This window comes from Mycosarcoma maydis, chromosome 1, assembly GCF_000328475.2.
Source record: "Mycosarcoma maydis chromosome 1, whole genome shotgun sequence".
Lineage (NCBI taxonomy): Eukaryota > Fungi > Basidiomycota > Ustilaginomycetes > Ustilaginales > Mycosarcoma > Mycosarcoma maydis.
Window position 1 is genome coordinate 1,622,912 of NC_026478.1, and position 15,974 is coordinate 1,638,885.

At 53.0% G+C, this 15,974-nt stretch overlaps 7 protein-coding genes across 7 annotated transcripts; 4 read left to right on the forward strand and 3 right to left on the reverse strand.

Annotated features, from left to right (window-relative positions):
• Positions 1–591: 591 nt before the first annotated feature.
• UMAG_10463 (uncharacterized protein) lies at positions 592–2,546 on the reverse strand (the record flags this gene model as incomplete). Its single annotated transcript, XM_011388382.1, has 2 exons — positions 592–2,450; positions 2,534–2,546. The coding sequence occupies 2 exons, from the start codon at positions 2,544–2,546 to the stop codon at positions 592–594; spliced, it is 1,872 nt and encodes a 623-aa protein (XP_011386684.1).
• A 636-nt stretch (positions 2,547–3,182) lies between these two features.
• Positions 3,183–3,631, forward strand: UMAG_10464 (uncharacterized protein; the record flags this gene model as incomplete). The annotated part of the gene is made up of 3 exons (XM_011388383.1): positions 3,183–3,242; positions 3,336–3,401; positions 3,542–3,631. The coding sequence occupies 3 exons, from the start codon at positions 3,183–3,185 to the stop codon at positions 3,629–3,631; spliced, it is 216 nt and encodes a 71-aa protein (XP_011386685.1).
• Positions 3,632–4,303: 672 nt separating this feature from the next.
• UMAG_00557 (putative alpha-mannosidase) lies at positions 4,304–7,756 on the forward strand (the record flags this gene model as incomplete). Its single annotated transcript, XM_011388086.1, has 1 exon — positions 4,304–7,756. The coding sequence occupies one exon, from the start codon at positions 4,304–4,306 to the stop codon at positions 7,754–7,756; it is 3,453 nt and encodes a 1,150-aa protein (XP_011386388.1).
• Positions 7,757–8,683: 927 nt separating this feature from the next.
• On the forward strand, positions 8,684–9,356 carry UMAG_00558 (uncharacterized protein; the record flags this gene model as incomplete). Its single annotated transcript, XM_011388087.1, has 2 exons — positions 8,684–8,915; positions 9,172–9,356. The coding sequence occupies 2 exons, from the start codon at positions 8,684–8,686 to the stop codon at positions 9,354–9,356; spliced, it is 417 nt and encodes a 138-aa protein (XP_011386389.1).
• Positions 9,357–11,167: 1,811 nt separating this feature from the next.
• On the reverse strand, positions 11,168–11,488 carry UMAG_00559 (uncharacterized protein; the record flags this gene model as incomplete). Its single annotated transcript, XM_011388088.1, has 1 exon — positions 11,168–11,488. One exon carries the CDS (start codon positions 11,486–11,488, stop codon positions 11,168–11,170), a length of 321 nt encoding a protein of 106 aa, XP_011386390.1.
• Positions 11,489–11,888: 400 nt separating this feature from the next.
• On the forward strand, positions 11,889–13,443 carry UMAG_00560 (putative glycogen synthase kinase 3 alpha; the record flags this gene model as incomplete). The annotated part of the gene is made up of 2 exons (XM_011388089.1): positions 11,889–11,925; positions 12,272–13,443. The coding sequence occupies 2 exons, from the start codon at positions 11,889–11,891 to the stop codon at positions 13,441–13,443; spliced, it is 1,209 nt and encodes a 402-aa protein (XP_011386391.1).
• Positions 13,444–14,167: 724 nt separating this feature from the next.
• UMAG_00561 (uncharacterized protein) lies at positions 14,168–15,468 on the reverse strand (the record flags this gene model as incomplete). The annotated part of the gene is made up of 2 exons (XM_011388090.1): positions 14,168–14,557; positions 14,650–15,468. 2 exons carry the CDS (start codon positions 15,466–15,468, stop codon positions 14,168–14,170), a joined length of 1,209 nt encoding a protein of 402 aa, XP_011386392.1.
• Between the last annotated feature and the right edge of the window lie 506 nt (positions 15,469–15,974).

Below are 15,974 nucleotides of genomic sequence, written 5' to 3' on the forward strand. Positions count from 1 at the left end.
CAGCACTGAGCGACGGATAGATTGGCATCGAAGAAGAAACGGTTGCACTCACGACTATCCCCATCGGAAAGGGTCCTCTTTCCGTTTGTCTTTTGAAACCTCAACACCTTTCGGCTGATCACACTTCGGCACTCCACGGCGGTCGATACGCGCCAATCACGAATGAATGCATCTATTTCCATCACGTACAGTAGCTGCATACAATTTCCAGACCAGCCCGGCGCAGCCCGTGACAGCGAGCATTCCGGCTTCTGTTGCCTTTGCCGTCACCGGCATAATGATCTCTGAACGCCGACGGAAAGTATTTCATCATCGACGCTGTTCGACGTAATGAGCACACCGAACGTGAATGGATCTGGCTCTGTCGGCTATTGAGCTTGTCGGACCCCTGGCAACCCTTGGCGCAGCTCACACGGCGTGTCTCGTGTCCCGTGTCCGCACGCCGAACACATCAATGGTTAGGCCGGTTGCAGTTGGCTCTCTCGCACCGTTCCTTGTCTCATCGGTACTCTTCCACGAAAGACTACTGAACGCGATGCTAGACAGATCTACATTAAAGAGGGGTCGCAAACGAAGTACGAGATTGTCCGCTCAGTCGTCCTGTGGAGGCTTGATAGCGATGGCCAACGAATGTTGGCCAGCGGTGGCAGCAGCCATGATGCGCCAGGCACCAGGCTGACCGGGCATTGCAATCGCTGTCGGCGTATCCTTGCTCTGGTTGCCGCCAACGTCTTCAGCGGGGTGACCAAGCGCATCGTCCGAAGTCGTGCCCCACGAGTACAGCGTGCCGTCGGCGGCCAAGGCAAGCGTGAAGCGCATGCCGGCGCTGAGAGCCACGATCTTGGTTTTGCCATCCTCGGTCTTGGCCGACTTGGGCGCCCATGAAGGGGGGGCTGGGAACGGCACCAGTGTGGGCTCGCGAACAACAACTGGGTTCGCTGCAGTTGCGCCTTTGAGTGCTGGGTGACCGGCCGGAAGACCAAGCTTGCCTTCGTCACTGTCACCACAGATGTACACCTCGCCATTTGCAAGGAGGAAAACGGTGTGGAAGTTGCCGCCCACAATCTGCACCACTTCAGCACCGTTGTGGCGCGCGGGGCTCAGCGCAGCGATGACGTGCGGAGTGGCCACCTTAATAGCCTTCAAACCGGTGCCCGTCTGACCTTTGGTGTTCAATCCCCAACCGACAACTTTGCCGCTCTTCTCCACTGCAAAGCCATTGGTAAGACCACAAAAGATGCGCTTGCACTCTGCCAGGCCAACCATGGGTGTAGGTGTGAGGTCGCATTCCTTCGGCGGCTCGCCCTTGGAAAACTTCTGAGCAACCCTGCGTGGGTTAGAACTACGGCCAAGCTGGTAGCAAGTGTTGGTTCCCCATGAGTAGACCTTTCCATTGAGCGACAGAGCGAGGAAATGGTTCTCACCCGCTGCCACTGCCGCAAAAGTCTCGTTCTCGATACCGGGCAAAGCGATAGGATACCACTGTTCTCTGTTGCGGCCAGGCGCGTCTGAATCCGCGAAGCAAACGCGTCCCTCGCCATCCTTGAAGTATCCCCAGGAGCGGAGACGACCTTGGTCATCGAGCACGGCACCTGCAGCGTCGGCCGATGCGACCCGCGTGGCACGGTATTTCTCAACAGAACCCTTCTTTCCATCAATGGGGTTGATGCCTTTGCCTGTGGGCGAAAGCCCTTCGACGGGTGCAAAATTGAAGTAGGCTTCTTCCGCGTCATCAGAGTCACCACGGTACTTGCGTCCAAGCGTTCCGTAATCTTCAGCGCCCGAAGTGAGGATGCGGCCGAGGTTGTCGATCAAGACCGAGTGCATACCACCTCCAACAATGAGCTCGATACCACCCTCGCCAAAGTCGCCGTCATCAATCTGCATTGAGATCTCCTTGTTACCGAAAGGTTTGGGCTTGTTGAGCTTGTTTGGCTTGTCATCTTCGGGAGGACCGACACCGAACTGACCCGCGTCACCCGATCCCCAGACAAAGAGCTTGCGAGGCAGCACAGCACCTTTGCCGCTGGTGGCCCGGATGCCTGTGCTGACCTCAACGGCGATTCCTTCAGTTACGTCGTCCGCGTGTACAGGTTGAATAGGTCGTGGAACCGAGTTGATCGGACCTGCCGGGGTGGCAGCGCGGCGACTGCGCTTGATCGGACGGGCAGCTCCATCTGCCATATCTACGTCGCTGATGGGCTCAGCTGAAGCAGCGCGTCCCTTGCCATTTCGCTTCTTCAGATCCGGAAGCGGAGCGGCAGTATCTTTGGCCTCGGCATCGTCTTCCTGAAGCTCATCCTCTTCCTCTTCCGCGTCCTTGGCTCGCTTGGTGCCTCGCTTAGCAGATTCAGCCTTGGCTCCATTGGCTGTCGGCTTCTTTGCGATTTCTTTGGAAGCCGGTTTTGAAGCTGGTTTGGTGGCCTTAGCCTTGGCGGCTTTGGATTGAACTGTAGTCGCGACGTTGGATGGTTGAGCGGTCAGCAACGTGTATGCTTTGATTGGGTCCGCCCAGAACACCAATGTAACTCACCTTTTGGTGCCATCGTGTTTCTGCTGTCTAACCCTGGTGTAGTCAAAGGTGGCTGGGACGAATGGAAGGATGCGCAAGAAAAGACGGTGCGCTGGAAAGCAAGTGTTGCTACGTCTGAGAATGAAAACGTTCAACTTCTTCTTGAAGACCGACCCGAACGTGGAGCACAGAGCACGTGAGCTCAGGAAGGCAGAGCACGGCACGCGGAGCCACGGTTGATGTTAAAGTGTATTCGATTTTGGTCGCTGACTGCGCCAGAGCGATTTTATCCTCTGCCTCCACACGTGATGTTTGCGAAGACGCGCTGTGCTGTTGTGTTTGTTTCGGGCTGTTTTGCCAGAACAAACATACTAACTTATCTGGCTTTTCCAAGAGCCGTGAGCTGAAAGCGGTTCTAAAGCCGTCATAGCTGCCAAAAATCGAGCTGTTGACTGCACGAGAAAAGGGTCTAGATCATCTTCTTGACGGCCTAGTCGCCATGCCTCGGCAGCTGCTCATTCGGCCAGCCCATGTTGCGGTCCATGCTATGAATCCTGCTTGACGATAATGTGCACGAACTGATGTCTCTGCAATAAAAATACAAGACAGACCAAAACGTTGTGTTTCGTTTGTCCCCCTCCCACGTCGAAATCGTGAACAGAACGCAACGATGACCTACCGGCCACACAAGCACATCCCCGACAAGAACCGAGTCATTGCAGGCTACGTAGTGAGTTAACATAGCAGGTGTCCTGTGTAAAGGCAAATGAACGTCCATGCTAACCCTTGACTGTCTCTCTGGGTCGAAACGGACACCATTCAGTCCGCCCTTAACAATCCTTCTACCACAAGCGAAGGCAGAGCTCATGCCCGCAAACAGCTGCTCAAGGTACGTTTCAAGTCGTTATCATGTATAGACACGCCAGGATGATGCATTCGTTACGTGTCCTTGTCAAATCCCAGTTCGGACTTCGTTCTACGTCACTGATTCCTTCTCGATTGTTGCTTTTGGCTCATGGTGCTTTGCAGAAAGGGCACATCAGAAAAGCTTTCTTTTCAACCAGCTTTGACACTCGCATCCGCAGAATGCTGGGTCTCAGGGCCAAGCGCAGGCATTGAGGCCGGCTAGTTTAGCAAGGGTGCCCTTGCCTACTCTCATCTGCATCTTTTGCCTACGACCGACAGTACTCTCACGTTGAAACACATTGACACCTGATACCCCGAAGTCAATACTATATAATCGCTTTCAAGGTGACCAGATATGTAGAATGTACCCGTGACTGATGGTCAGATGGGTCAGAGGGCCCTGGGGTTAGGACATGAAGGGCTGACCCAGAGACTGCTGGCGGTCTTGATCTAACACGAGCAGGATTTGAGCGTGGAGCTGTGGAGCCGTGGAGCTTGGAGCACAGAGCACGGAGCTGTGCTCACTGAGTGGAGAGAATCGAGTTTTTACGCCTATTCGTGATTCACGCTCAGTACTCACGAAAATCGTACACGAAACAGAACTCCAGGGTCCGTGCGGTGGGCACAGTGGCAGTCGTGAGTGTGCAGTCAAACGCTGCGTCCCTGTGCACCGTCCCCGCACTTTCTCAATGATCCAAGCGTCGATCCTTTGAGTGAGTGAGAACAGCTCAAGCCACTGAACCTGAGGGGAACGTGTATGGGTCACAAACAGCGTTGTCCTGGTTCTGTATGCTCCCGCTCTCTCTGTTTGCTCTTAGACATCCACGTTCTGCATCCCACAAATTGTTTGCTCACAAGCGTACAGACGTGAACAGCTGAGCAGCCATGTGTCAACACGGCAGGCCGCAGACCGCTTCCAAGTCGGCAGACTATCCTACACACGCCAGCGCTGAGCCACGCCCTGTACGAGCTGGTCTCATCCGGTCCGTTCACGAGCGTCGACTGGAAGAGTTCATTGGCGGCCAATTCGGAGACTACAACCTTGCTTCGGTTCTCTTCGAAGCCCGCACTGACGACCCCAAGTACGTCTCGATTCAAAGCTGGACACCCAAAGCTGGCACCAAGCCTACCTTCGACGAAGCAAAGCGTCAGACCTACGTCAAGGCGGACAAGAGCATCAAATTTGGTCCCTCATGGACCAATCACTGGCTCAAGCTCAAACTGACCGTACCTAAGGACTGGATCAAAAAGGATTGGGTTCAACTCGAGTTCGATCCCGAATGCGAGGCTCTGATCTATTCCGAAGACGGCCTTCCCCTCCAAGGTATCACAGGCGGAGGAGACAAGCGACGAGTAGACTTTCCACTCAAGCCCGAATACCGCCATGGTATCACCTTCTACATAGAAGTCACCGCCAACGGCATGTTCGGTATGCCGGCAGATGGCTCGGGAGATCCTGATCCCAATCGCTACTTCGACCTGGCTTCCTGCGACATTGTGGTCAAGCGTCCGGAAGCTTGGAAACTTATGTGGGACTTTGAGCACCTCTTGGGATGCGTCAAAAACTTACCAAGGGACACCGAGCTTCAAAACCGCGCTCTTTGGGTCGCGAACCAGATCCAGAACACTTTCCGCAAAGCTGACCTCGACAGCATCTCTCGTTGCCGCAAGCTCGCCCAAGAGATTCTCGGCAAGGACTGGGATGATAACATCGAGACCATATACGATCGAGATGTAGTCGAAGGTCGTGAGGATGTTCGGATCTGGAGTCTTGGTCACAGTCACATCGACAGCGCCTGGCTTTGGCCCTACTCTGCTACCCAGCAAAAGGTGGCACGTTCCTGGTCGACTCAAATTGATCTCATGGACCGATTCCCGGAACACCGCTTCACTGCATCGACTGCCCAGCAGTACCAGTGGCTCGAGACTCTGTACCCGAAGCTTTTTGAAAAGCTTAAGGGTTACATCGAGGATGGCCGCTTTCAGCCCATCGGCGGCTCTTGGGTCGAGTGTGATGCCAATATGCCGTCAGGCGAGGCTTTTGCTCGACAGTTTCTTTATGGTCAGCGATACTTCCTGTCTCGCTTCGGAAAGCGATGTGACATCTTCTGGCTTCCCGACACGTTTGGCTACAACGCTCAGATCCCTCAGCTGGCTCGTCAATCCGGTTGTGACTACTTTTTCACTCAAAAGCTCAGCTGGAATAACATCAACCGTTTTCCTCACAACACGCTCATGTGGGTCGGCTTGGACGGCACTCAAATCATCGTGCACATGACTCCAGTAAACAACTACGACTCTAGAGGCTACGTCGAAGAGATTGTTCGTGGCATCAAGAACAATGCCGATCTATGGGTCCAACCTCACGCACTGATGCTCTACGGATTCGGTGATGGCGGTGGAGGTCCCTCAGAGGAAATGATCGAACGCATGCGACGTGCTCGCGCTGTCAACAACAACGGCTTCAAGGACATGCCTCGTGTCCACAATGGGCGCTCGGCCAAGGACTTTTTTGAGCATGTCCGCAAGGTGACCGACAATGGCAACCGCTTGTCGACGTGGTCGGGTGAAATTTATCTCGAATTTCACCGCGGCGTCTACACCTCTCACGGCTCAATCAAGCAATGGAACCGTCGGTTCGAGGCTTTCATGCAGAAGCTCGAATGGCTTACCACGCTTGCATCGATCAAAGCCAGCGGATACAAATATCCGAAGGAGTCGCTCGATGCCATCTGGGAACCCCTTCTGCTCAACCAGTTCCATGATTGCTTGCCAGGTAGTTCCATCCGCAAGGTGTACGACGACCTTGAAGAAATGTACGCCGATATGGCCATCAAAGGCAAGAAGCTGTGGCGCCAGGCTCTTAACGCTCTCGGCGTCGGCGAAGAAGTGGTAGCTTCCAGCAAGAGCGCCTACACCGCGATCAACTCCTTGGATGTGCCACGCCGCGAACTGGTCGAGGTACAGCTTTCCAGCCACATGCCACGTGCTGAGGCGATCGCACTCTCGCATCAGTCGATGCAACTGTGCAAGACTGGTCAGAGCGCACTTTTGCTGCTCGAGGATGCCAGCGGCCGTGGTCAGGCGACTGTTGTTGACAACCAAAGCAGCTCTCTTACTGAGTCGCAGACGGTGAAAGCGGAGGAATTCGAGCACAACAGCTTTCTGCTCCAGAGTCCTGCCATTGCTGTCAAGGTTACCAAGGGTCGCATCACCTCTATTTATGACCGTCTCGCTGACCGTGAGCTCATCGAGGGTGGTCGCACTGCCGGTCTCGCCATCTCGGAGGACTATCCTCCTCAGTTTGACAACTGGGAGACCGAGGTCTACTCGCTCGACACCGAGGAGGAGATTCCATTCACCAATGTGCGCATCGCCGAAGCAGGTCCTTGGCGTGCCAGTCTCGCGCTCGAAGCCAAGTTTGGTCAGAGCACGGTTCAGATCAACATCGTCCTTGACGCTGTTTCCGCCACCCCCCTTGTTACCGGCAAAGACGCACGCCCGCTCCTGCGCTTTGACACACAGATCGGCTGGTGGGAGAAGCACCGCTTCCTGCGCTTCAACGTCCCCACGCGTCTCCGATCCGACGTTGCCAGCTTTGAAACGCAATTTGGAATCACAAGGCGTCCGACCACGCGCAACACCAGCTGGGAAGCAGCCAAGTTCGAAGTCTGTGGTCACAGATTCGCCGATCTTTCGGAGGAGGACTACGGTCTCAGTATTCTGACTGAATCCAAGTACGGATACAGTGTTGAAGGAGGAGCGATGAGGCTGTCGCTGCTCAAGGCGGGAACGTACCCGGATGCGCACGAGGATGAAGGCTTGCACCAGTTCGCTTTCGCTCTCTATCCGCACGTTGGTGGCGTGGGTCGAGGCAAAGTGGTCCAAGTCGCCAGGGTCTTCAACGCTCGTTTCGATGTGGACTATGGACGTCAGTCTAGAATCGACATTGCCACACTGGAGCGTAGTGGCGCTGCTGTCACCCGCACAGACCTGCAGATGCCGATTGAGATCGTCGATTCGACCCGCGCCGGCGTCGTTTTGGACACAATCAAACGTGCTGAGGATGACTTTGAGTACTATGGTCAAAAGCCCAAGGACCCGCATTCGTTTGGCATCATCGTACGACTCTACGAGTCCCTTGGAGCACACGCCAAACCCACGATCAAAGTCAAGCTGCCTGTCAAAGACGTCAACCTCACCAACCTGCTCGAAGATGTTGATGCGGACAAGAAGGAAGAAATCAACTTCAACACGTATACTGATGAGGAGGACAGCACCTACGTTCAGCTCGATTTCAAACCGTTTGAGATCAAGACGCTCAAGATTTCTATTTAGATAAAGTGGTCTTCTCGCATGGTTTCGTTGTTCAATGTTGATATGTCTGATGTCCAATGCCAATTGATCAAATCTAGCGTACGGTCTACTGCCGCAAAACCTCTCGTTTCGAGACAGACTGATGAACCCGCACAAAAGTACCGTACGTTGCGCCAGACTCTGCAAATTAAGTAATCGGTGCCGTGTGATCGAAAGCCTTGGTCGTCCGCTTGTCGACTCAGCCTGGGCCAATCTTCTGAAGTCACAGAGTGAACTCGTGAACATGAAGGGGTCCGATTTGCTCTTCGAGGTAACTCGAGGTAACCTCTGAAAAATACAGCTGTACGGGACACAATCAATCGTGAATACAACATTGTGAAGTTGATGGCGACCCAACACGACAAGCATTCTGTGAGTGTCCAGCAATCGAGTCAAAACACGCCAACAATCAATTCGTGAGGGACTTAGTGGTCAGACGGTTCAAAGCGGAACTCATGCCTTCTTTCCCCCCTACCTCGCCGAGATGACACGGAAGGGACGCGGCCCACTTATGAGGTTGGTGTAGTGGGGCTTTCTCTACGTCGGGGCAGTCTGATGGGAATGTCAACTGAAGTACTGCGCTAGAGCCCACCGCCGTACCTCAGATAGCCTCTGAAAAGGCTGTTGTCTTTTAAAGTACCAACCAAGAGGATGCAAGACGACAAAGAAGTGGGCGAACGAGCAATGGTTGGCTCTGTGCAGTCACGACAATCAAGTGGTGTCAAGCCAACTGCGAAGCTGTCAGTGGTGATGACCCAAGGTGTGCCGCACATTGCTCATCAGCGCAAGCTTACAAATGAGACTCTGAGCAAGGCGAGCAGTATAAAGACCAGTGCTTAACTCGTACAGTTACTCACCTCTTTCCAACCTCCTTACTTTCCTCTGCTCCTTTTTGAAGAACACTCGACAATGCAGATCAAGAAAGCCATCTTTGCAGTGGCCTTTGGCCTTGTCACGGCCAGCACTGTCGCTGGAGAATGGCTGAAGGTCTCACCTGGCAACAGCTATGACGAATACTGCAAAGGTAGTGGCACCAAGTTCCGCTCATCTCGCTTGTGCGTCAACGTTAAACCCTCTTTCTTCAAGCGGATCAACGAACAAGCATCAAGCTTCCAAGGCTATATCTCTAGCGATGCTACAGGTGAGTTTGCATCATCCATTCTTTCAAAGGCTATCGGTTGATGAGCAGCTGTGTATGAGAGAGGGGTGTTCAGATCGATAGCTCAGAGTTCTGTACTTTTCTAGCAACGTTTGGTGGCTAGAGCATAAGTTGAGTTCTGACCTTTTGTACAAAGCCGTGGAACACGAGTGCGATTCTTGGACTTGAACGAATCATATGACATCGAAAGGAGACTAATAGAACAGCCGCATGCATTTTGGGACATCGTCAACGACAGGTTTTGTGGTTATCGACAATGGACAGAAGCCTCAAATTGTTCTGGACACGCACACTCTGAAGATCAAGTTCTACGACTCAATTTGCGCTTCGGTGCAGATCTGGACAAACTCTGCGGTGTCAACGGTCATCGGCGATCAGCAGGTCTGCTACTCGGACCCTTACAATCTCCCGGACAATGTCTAAAGGGACCCATTCGTGATTTGAAGGGTAACCAACTTCACCAGAACTCGCTGGCTCACGTGTAGAAGCGGTAGGCTATCTTATTGCTCAGGCTACTAGTCCATTCAGAACGGTCCATCTCGGATCAAAGACAGAGGCTTGTCACATGTAATCAATTGAGACCATTCGAGTTGAACCTCAGTACATACCATTCATGATTGTGTATGTTGTGTAGTCACGAGGGATGTGAGTTGTCAATTACGAATGACGAACCTGCCCGATTCACGATTTCGCAGCGGTAAGAAAAGTCACCGCCCTTGCTGATTGTGAAGTGATCTGATATTCCAAACTCGTTGTGCGCCACGCGCATACGGCAGGGCAACACTCACGACTCGTGACTGCGACACACAAACGGGCCAACTCGTCTTGACGAATCGTGAATTGCGCGCGCAGACACAATCACGAATCACGAATCACGAATTTTTGAGAGCAACACCTGTGACCTCTGTCAAGTGCAGGGTCACGAGGGTGGCGAAGTCGCAACCCAGAACTTATTAGGGACCAGGTTCTTTTGTTGAGTACGTTCCTTGAGCCACATAGCATGGTGTAACACGCCGCTCAGGCAGCCGGGAGCCCACAACGACGTGCTCAAATTGGTGCGGACCACCATCCGGTAATTGCGTTTGGCCGTGGCCCTTTTGACAGTGCACACGGCCGAAACGCCATCTTGAGAGCATCAAACGGTAGGGGAAAGGGATTGGTCGCAAGTGCAAGCTGGAAGGAAGCAGATTGTGCGTAAACTGTGAGTAACTCTCACATCGGTGCTTGAATTCATCTCGTGGGGAAGAGAAGTGGAAGAGCACAATTCTGATCACGAGCAGACTTGATGACTCGGAATTGCTATGATGGTGATGGAGCCCAACAGTGTGAGTATCTGATGGTGCTCGGACCAGCCCAAGCGTTGTTCGAAAAAAAAGCGGAGAATTGGCCCAGTCAGACTCAGACCGTTGCTGCCGCCGAGGAGGGTGTAAGGTAAGTTACTGCTGTCGTCAGGCTTGTTTTTGCTTTTCTCCTTCAGCGACCCATGTTCTGGCCCAAGGTTTATGAGAGGAGTGAGTGCTCGGTAGGTCTTCGGTTGTCTCTGTTGGAATGCCCCGAGCCACGCTGTTTTTTCTACCAAGTTCCTCCTTTACAGTACTGTGACCGATCTGCTTTTTGCTCAGCAGCTTACAATCTGTTGCCACATGACGCTCTCCTTAACCTCTTACTCCCTCATCAAGACATTTAGACTGAAGGCTGAAAATGTACGCATGAGCTACCTCACGGATGAAATGAGAGATCCCTCAGGCAGAAGCCACGCAAGTCTCTATTCCTCGTGGTTGAGAGAAGGCGAGCCATCCAGTAGACGTGAGCAGATGGCAGAGGGGGAAAAAAACAAAGTGGCTGCGAGAAGTTGGAGTGAATACAGTCGAGAGACAGGGGGGCTAAGTCTGTGAGTTACTCTTGACTACGCGCTCGGAATCACGAATTCACCTTTGAGCTCCCAAAGTTCAAATTGTGATATTAGATTATACGATTTTCGACTTGAACGCTGAGGATGACCAGTAGTCTGCTCCAGTGCCCAGCCTTGTTCGCGACTCAGGAAAAACAGGTGAAGAAAAATATGCAAAATTCAAATTGGAGTTCTGGGCATCCTTGCGGTGTGCTGCCAAACCAAGTCGTGAGTCGTGAGTGTTGCTTGATTAGTTGGTTGGTTGGGGAAAGGGGGCAGAAAAAAAGAAAGCGAGAGAGCACAGACAAAAGCGACGTGGTGTGACAGCCAACAGCGCGTCAGTTCAAGGTTGGTCCTGCTCGTATGCCCAAAGCACAGTCACGACTCGCTCGCTCTCTCTCTCGTTCGATTGGTTGGCAACAAAAGCGGCGTTTCTGCTCCACTTCTTTTGCAGTTTTGAATTGGCTGCTGTCTGGCTGGTCTGCTTCTCTCTCGAGCTGGGTAGCTGCGACTCAAACCCAGTGACTGATTCTGTGCACTCTGCACGCTCCACGCTCCACGCCACGGTCCGCGTTGGCTTTGATCTTGAGTCAGTGCATTGCTCATCGGCTTCATCTCCCTTGTCAGATCCACCACCATCTCTACTCCAACCATACCGCGCCATTCGGGATCCGCATCGTTCTTGTCCTACTGCGCATTCATCTCCTTTCCGGAATCGGTCGCCTTGCATTGCACTTCGTGAACGTCCGTCGTCCAACGCTTGCCGAACGCACTCCACGCACGACACTTCACGTCCCAAGCCTGTTTGATACGGATCGCTTCCTATCCTTTGGCGTCTTGCCGGCAATCGCTCTACGTCGTTCACGTCGTTCTCTGCAACTCCTTAAAGCTTCTGCACCCCTAGCAGCCTTATCAAACTCTAGCAGTCCACGGCCCACGGCCTGCAGAGCAGCAAAACACGCATAAGGTCACGCTTCTGTCGAACGTCATCTCAAAACGACAACTCGCAAGCGGGATCTGCTGACACTTCACGTCGCAATCTACGCTCGTCTTCCACTTTAACAATGTCTAACGCGCCGCTCAACGGCGTCAAGCTCAACCGTAGGTGTTTACTTTTCGTTACCGGCCAATCTCGCATCATCCGCTCGTTCTTGCCTAGTGCATCTCGCCAGCCGTACCGTCATCGTTCCGCTGCTGCCCAATCTGCAATCGCATTAGCGACGTTCTTATTTCATGCGAAAATGCAGCTGGTGACAACGATGAATGCTCGACATTCATCCAAGACACGGCAACAGGCATCATGCTTGAGCGAGCAATCTGTGTTGTGCCTTTCAGAGCCTGCTGTACTTCTCAGGACCGCATCCGCTGACCTTCTAGTTTATGTTTGCCTCGTTTGATTTTCCATTTCCTCTCGCTCCTCTTTTCTGCTGTTTCGACTCAATTGCAGCGCTTGATGATCCCAACAAGGTGATCAAGGTTCTTGCCTCGGATGGCAAGACTGGCGAGCAGCGAGAAATCGCTTACACTAACTGCAAAGTAATCGGAAACGGAAGTTTCGGTGTCGTCTTCCAGGCAAAGCTCGTTTCACAAGGCTCAGAACCTGCCGAGGGCTCGAGCAAAGAGAGCGATGAGGTTGCTATCAAGAAGGTGTTGCAGGACAAACGATTCAAGAACCGTGAGCTGCAGATCATGAGGATTGTAAAGCACCCTAACGTGGTCGATCTGAAGGCGTTCTTCTACTCGAACGGCGACAAAAAGGACGAGGTCTTCCTCAACCTTGTGCTCGAATACGTGCCAGAGACCGTCTACCGCGCCTCGCGTCATTACGCCAAGCTCAAGCAGACCATGCCTATGCTGCTCATCAAGCTCTACATGTACCAGTTGCTACGCAGTTTGGCCTACATCCACTCGATCGGTATCTGCCACCGTGACATCAAGCCTCAAAATCTGCTGCTCGACCCTCCCTCCGGCGTTCTCAAGCTGATTGACTTTGGTTCCGCAAAAATCCTGATTGCAGGCGAGCCCAACGTCAGCTACATTTGCTCGAGATACTACCGAGCTCCCGAGCTCATCTTTGGTGCCACCAACTACACGACCAACATTGACATCTGGTCTACAGGATGCGTCATGGCTGAGCTCATGCAAGGGCAACCTCTTTTCCCCGGTGAGAGCGGTATCGACCAGCTTGTTGAGATTATCAAGGTGCTCGGTACGCCTTCGCGTGAGCAGATCAAGACCATGAACCCCAACTACATGGAGCACAAGTTCCCTCAGATCCGACCTCACCCCTTCTCCAAGGTCTTCCGCCCGCGCACACCTCCCGATGCCATCGACCTAATTTCGCGACTGCTTGAGTACACCCCCAGCGCTCGTCTCACCGCCATCGAGGCACTCTGCCATCCGTTCTTCGACGAGCTTCGAACCGGCGAGGCTCGCATGCCTAATGGCCGTGAGCTCCCACCCCTCTTCAACTGGACCAAAGAGGAGCTCTCTGTCCGACCTGATCTTATCTCGCGGCTCGTTCCTCAGCACGCCGAAGCGGAGCTTCTGTCGCGCGGCATTGATGTTCACAACTTCCAGCCCATCCCGCTCGAGTCGCTGAAGGTCACGCTTGACTAGGTGGATGCCACAACGATGGCGACAAGCAGACAGCAAGAGGAGCAAGGCTGGTGCGTTGCGTGATGCGTTGGAAGGAAGATTGATCTCAGGTAAATGATGCCAGAAGGGAGTCCAACGATTTATTTGACGCAGCAGCTGTACACGCACGATTTGCCTCTGCAACAGAGCTGGATCAACAGCCCCCAAGACAGTTATGCTGCTCTATCGATGGCAGATGTGCCGCCACCAACGCAAGCAAACGGTCGGGCAAGATACATGCTGCTTTGCTGCAGGCACAGCTTGCTGCTCAGCTCATCCCTGCTGGCCATTTCCATTCTGGACGGATCATGCAAAACATTACAAAATTGCAAAATACTATCACCACGCAATATTCATCCCCCATACCGCTCTATTCGAAAAGGGTCGAGCATCTTGCAACTATCCATTGCAAACACTCCATCATTGTACATAGCCAACTGACTCCCTCCCTTCCCGCGGTGCATCTGTCTGCCACCTGCTCCTCTCCCTCTCTCTCCCCTTGTCAGTCCCTTTTGTGTTTTCGCCCTCTTTCAAGAATCTCTTATGATGTGCTGTAGCTCTCATTTGCACTCTCCTGTGTCAAACTGGTCGAATACTGTTTTACTGTTTACACACAGCTTGACACATTCAAATTAGGTCGGCGAAGCGGATGAGGCAGATGGGATTCGTGATTGCTGCGTATGTGAGTGCGGTGTAGGTGTGGGTATCAGGTGAAGCCGAAAACGCTATCTGGGTGATAGGGATGTTTGACGAGGAGTTGGAAGAGGTGTTTGGGTATGTCTCTTGCCAGGGTTACGGTGACGTTGATGATTTTACGAGCATCGAGGGGTGGGAGGTGACGGAGAAGTTTCATGGGGCTTGGGCTGTCGAGTAGGTCTTGGCGCATGATGTGAAGTTGAGCTACGATGCAGAGGACGTTGAAGTGGACGCCAAAGGCGAGGAGGAAGTCCCACAATTGGAGGACTTGAGGAAGCGGTGGTGTGCAGGCACATAGAGTCATTACCGAGGGAAACGCGTAGATCTCGGCAGACAGATTTTTCGAACGTAGATGCGTGAACAGTGGTGGATCGAGGATTTCTAGACAAGAGTCGAGCAGCTATCCACCACAGTTCCAAGAATCGATGAGGTTAGTCATGAACTGTACCAGGGCGCAGACGTCGAAAACAAAGTAGCCATCCATCAACGCACCTGAAGACCACGATGAACACCACTCAGCGTGGGTTGGACGTACAAGGGACAGCAATACTCGATGAACCTACTAAAACATCGGAATGCCTCCACCTCGCTCTGACAGGCATAAAGAAAAGGCGCAGCTAACACGTTCATACCCTGAACATAGCTGAACTCGTAACACCCATCAGCCCCCGCCTCTGCATCCTCTTCATCGCTACGATGTTTCCACACAAAAGCGTCCAACAGTCGAATAAGCTTTTCCTCCTTGACTCGCTCTTTGAATCCTTGGTCGGTAGCCAATGTTCGAAACGTGTCGTTGCGAATCTTGTCGTGCGAGGGCGATCGACCTTTGGCTACGAGCGAGAGGTAGGAGGCGATGTCGAGATCGACGATGTTGAGGAGCACTTTCCAAACGATACTGCGATACGTGGTCGAAGTTGGTGAGAGGACGGTATCGGGAGGGAGAGGGGTGGTGAGGATTTCATGGCGGATGCGCGAGAGCGGGTCAGAGCAAGCAGTAGGGATGAGTGCGAGTAGTGAAGACGATGCATCAGAGCGTTGTTGATGCGCAGGTTGACGGTGACCAACACGAGAACCGGCTCCACCTCCGCGTCCACGTCCACGTCGACTGCTCGAATCGACAAGAGGTCTGCATTGAGATCGCGTCGATCCTGAAGTGCAAGACTGAATCTGCTGGAACAACTTCTTCCACTCTCTCGCGCTAGCAACCGACGCATCTTCGGCGCTACCGGTGCAACTCGTACTGCAGCTCGTGTTGCTGTCCACCGAAGCGCGATGCCGCACCGAAGTCGATGTCGACGAGACAATCTCCATCCTTGCCGTAACTCGCTGTATCGACTCCATGCGCCCGTTGATAACTTTGTGGTCAAAATGCAACATGCGAAAGTCCGCCGTGCGCACGTTGGCGGGTGGTGGACCCTGAAACGGAGGGGTTACGCGCGTCTCCAAGCAATCACACGAATGCTCTTTTTATTAAGTTAGCATAATCGTGAAAACTTTGGCTGCAGCAACACGCGTCATGGCTCAAGTTGCACTTCACCGCCAAGTGAATCGCGAATACAGGCAAGATTTGGACCTTGTTGTCGAATAGGCCGAGTGATAACGAAGATCCAGGACAAGAACGAGAGTGCTATTGCATAAAAGTACAGATGACCAAAAAGACATAATTGCTAAACATGCTGTAGGAGACGAGGGACGAGGGACGAGAATACGACAAAACGCATAGGCACGTATCAGATGGGCTGGGTAGCGCTCCGTGGAACAAATATGCGTACATCGTGTCACTCGGAGCGAGGAGAAGACGCCACATGCAACGCAAA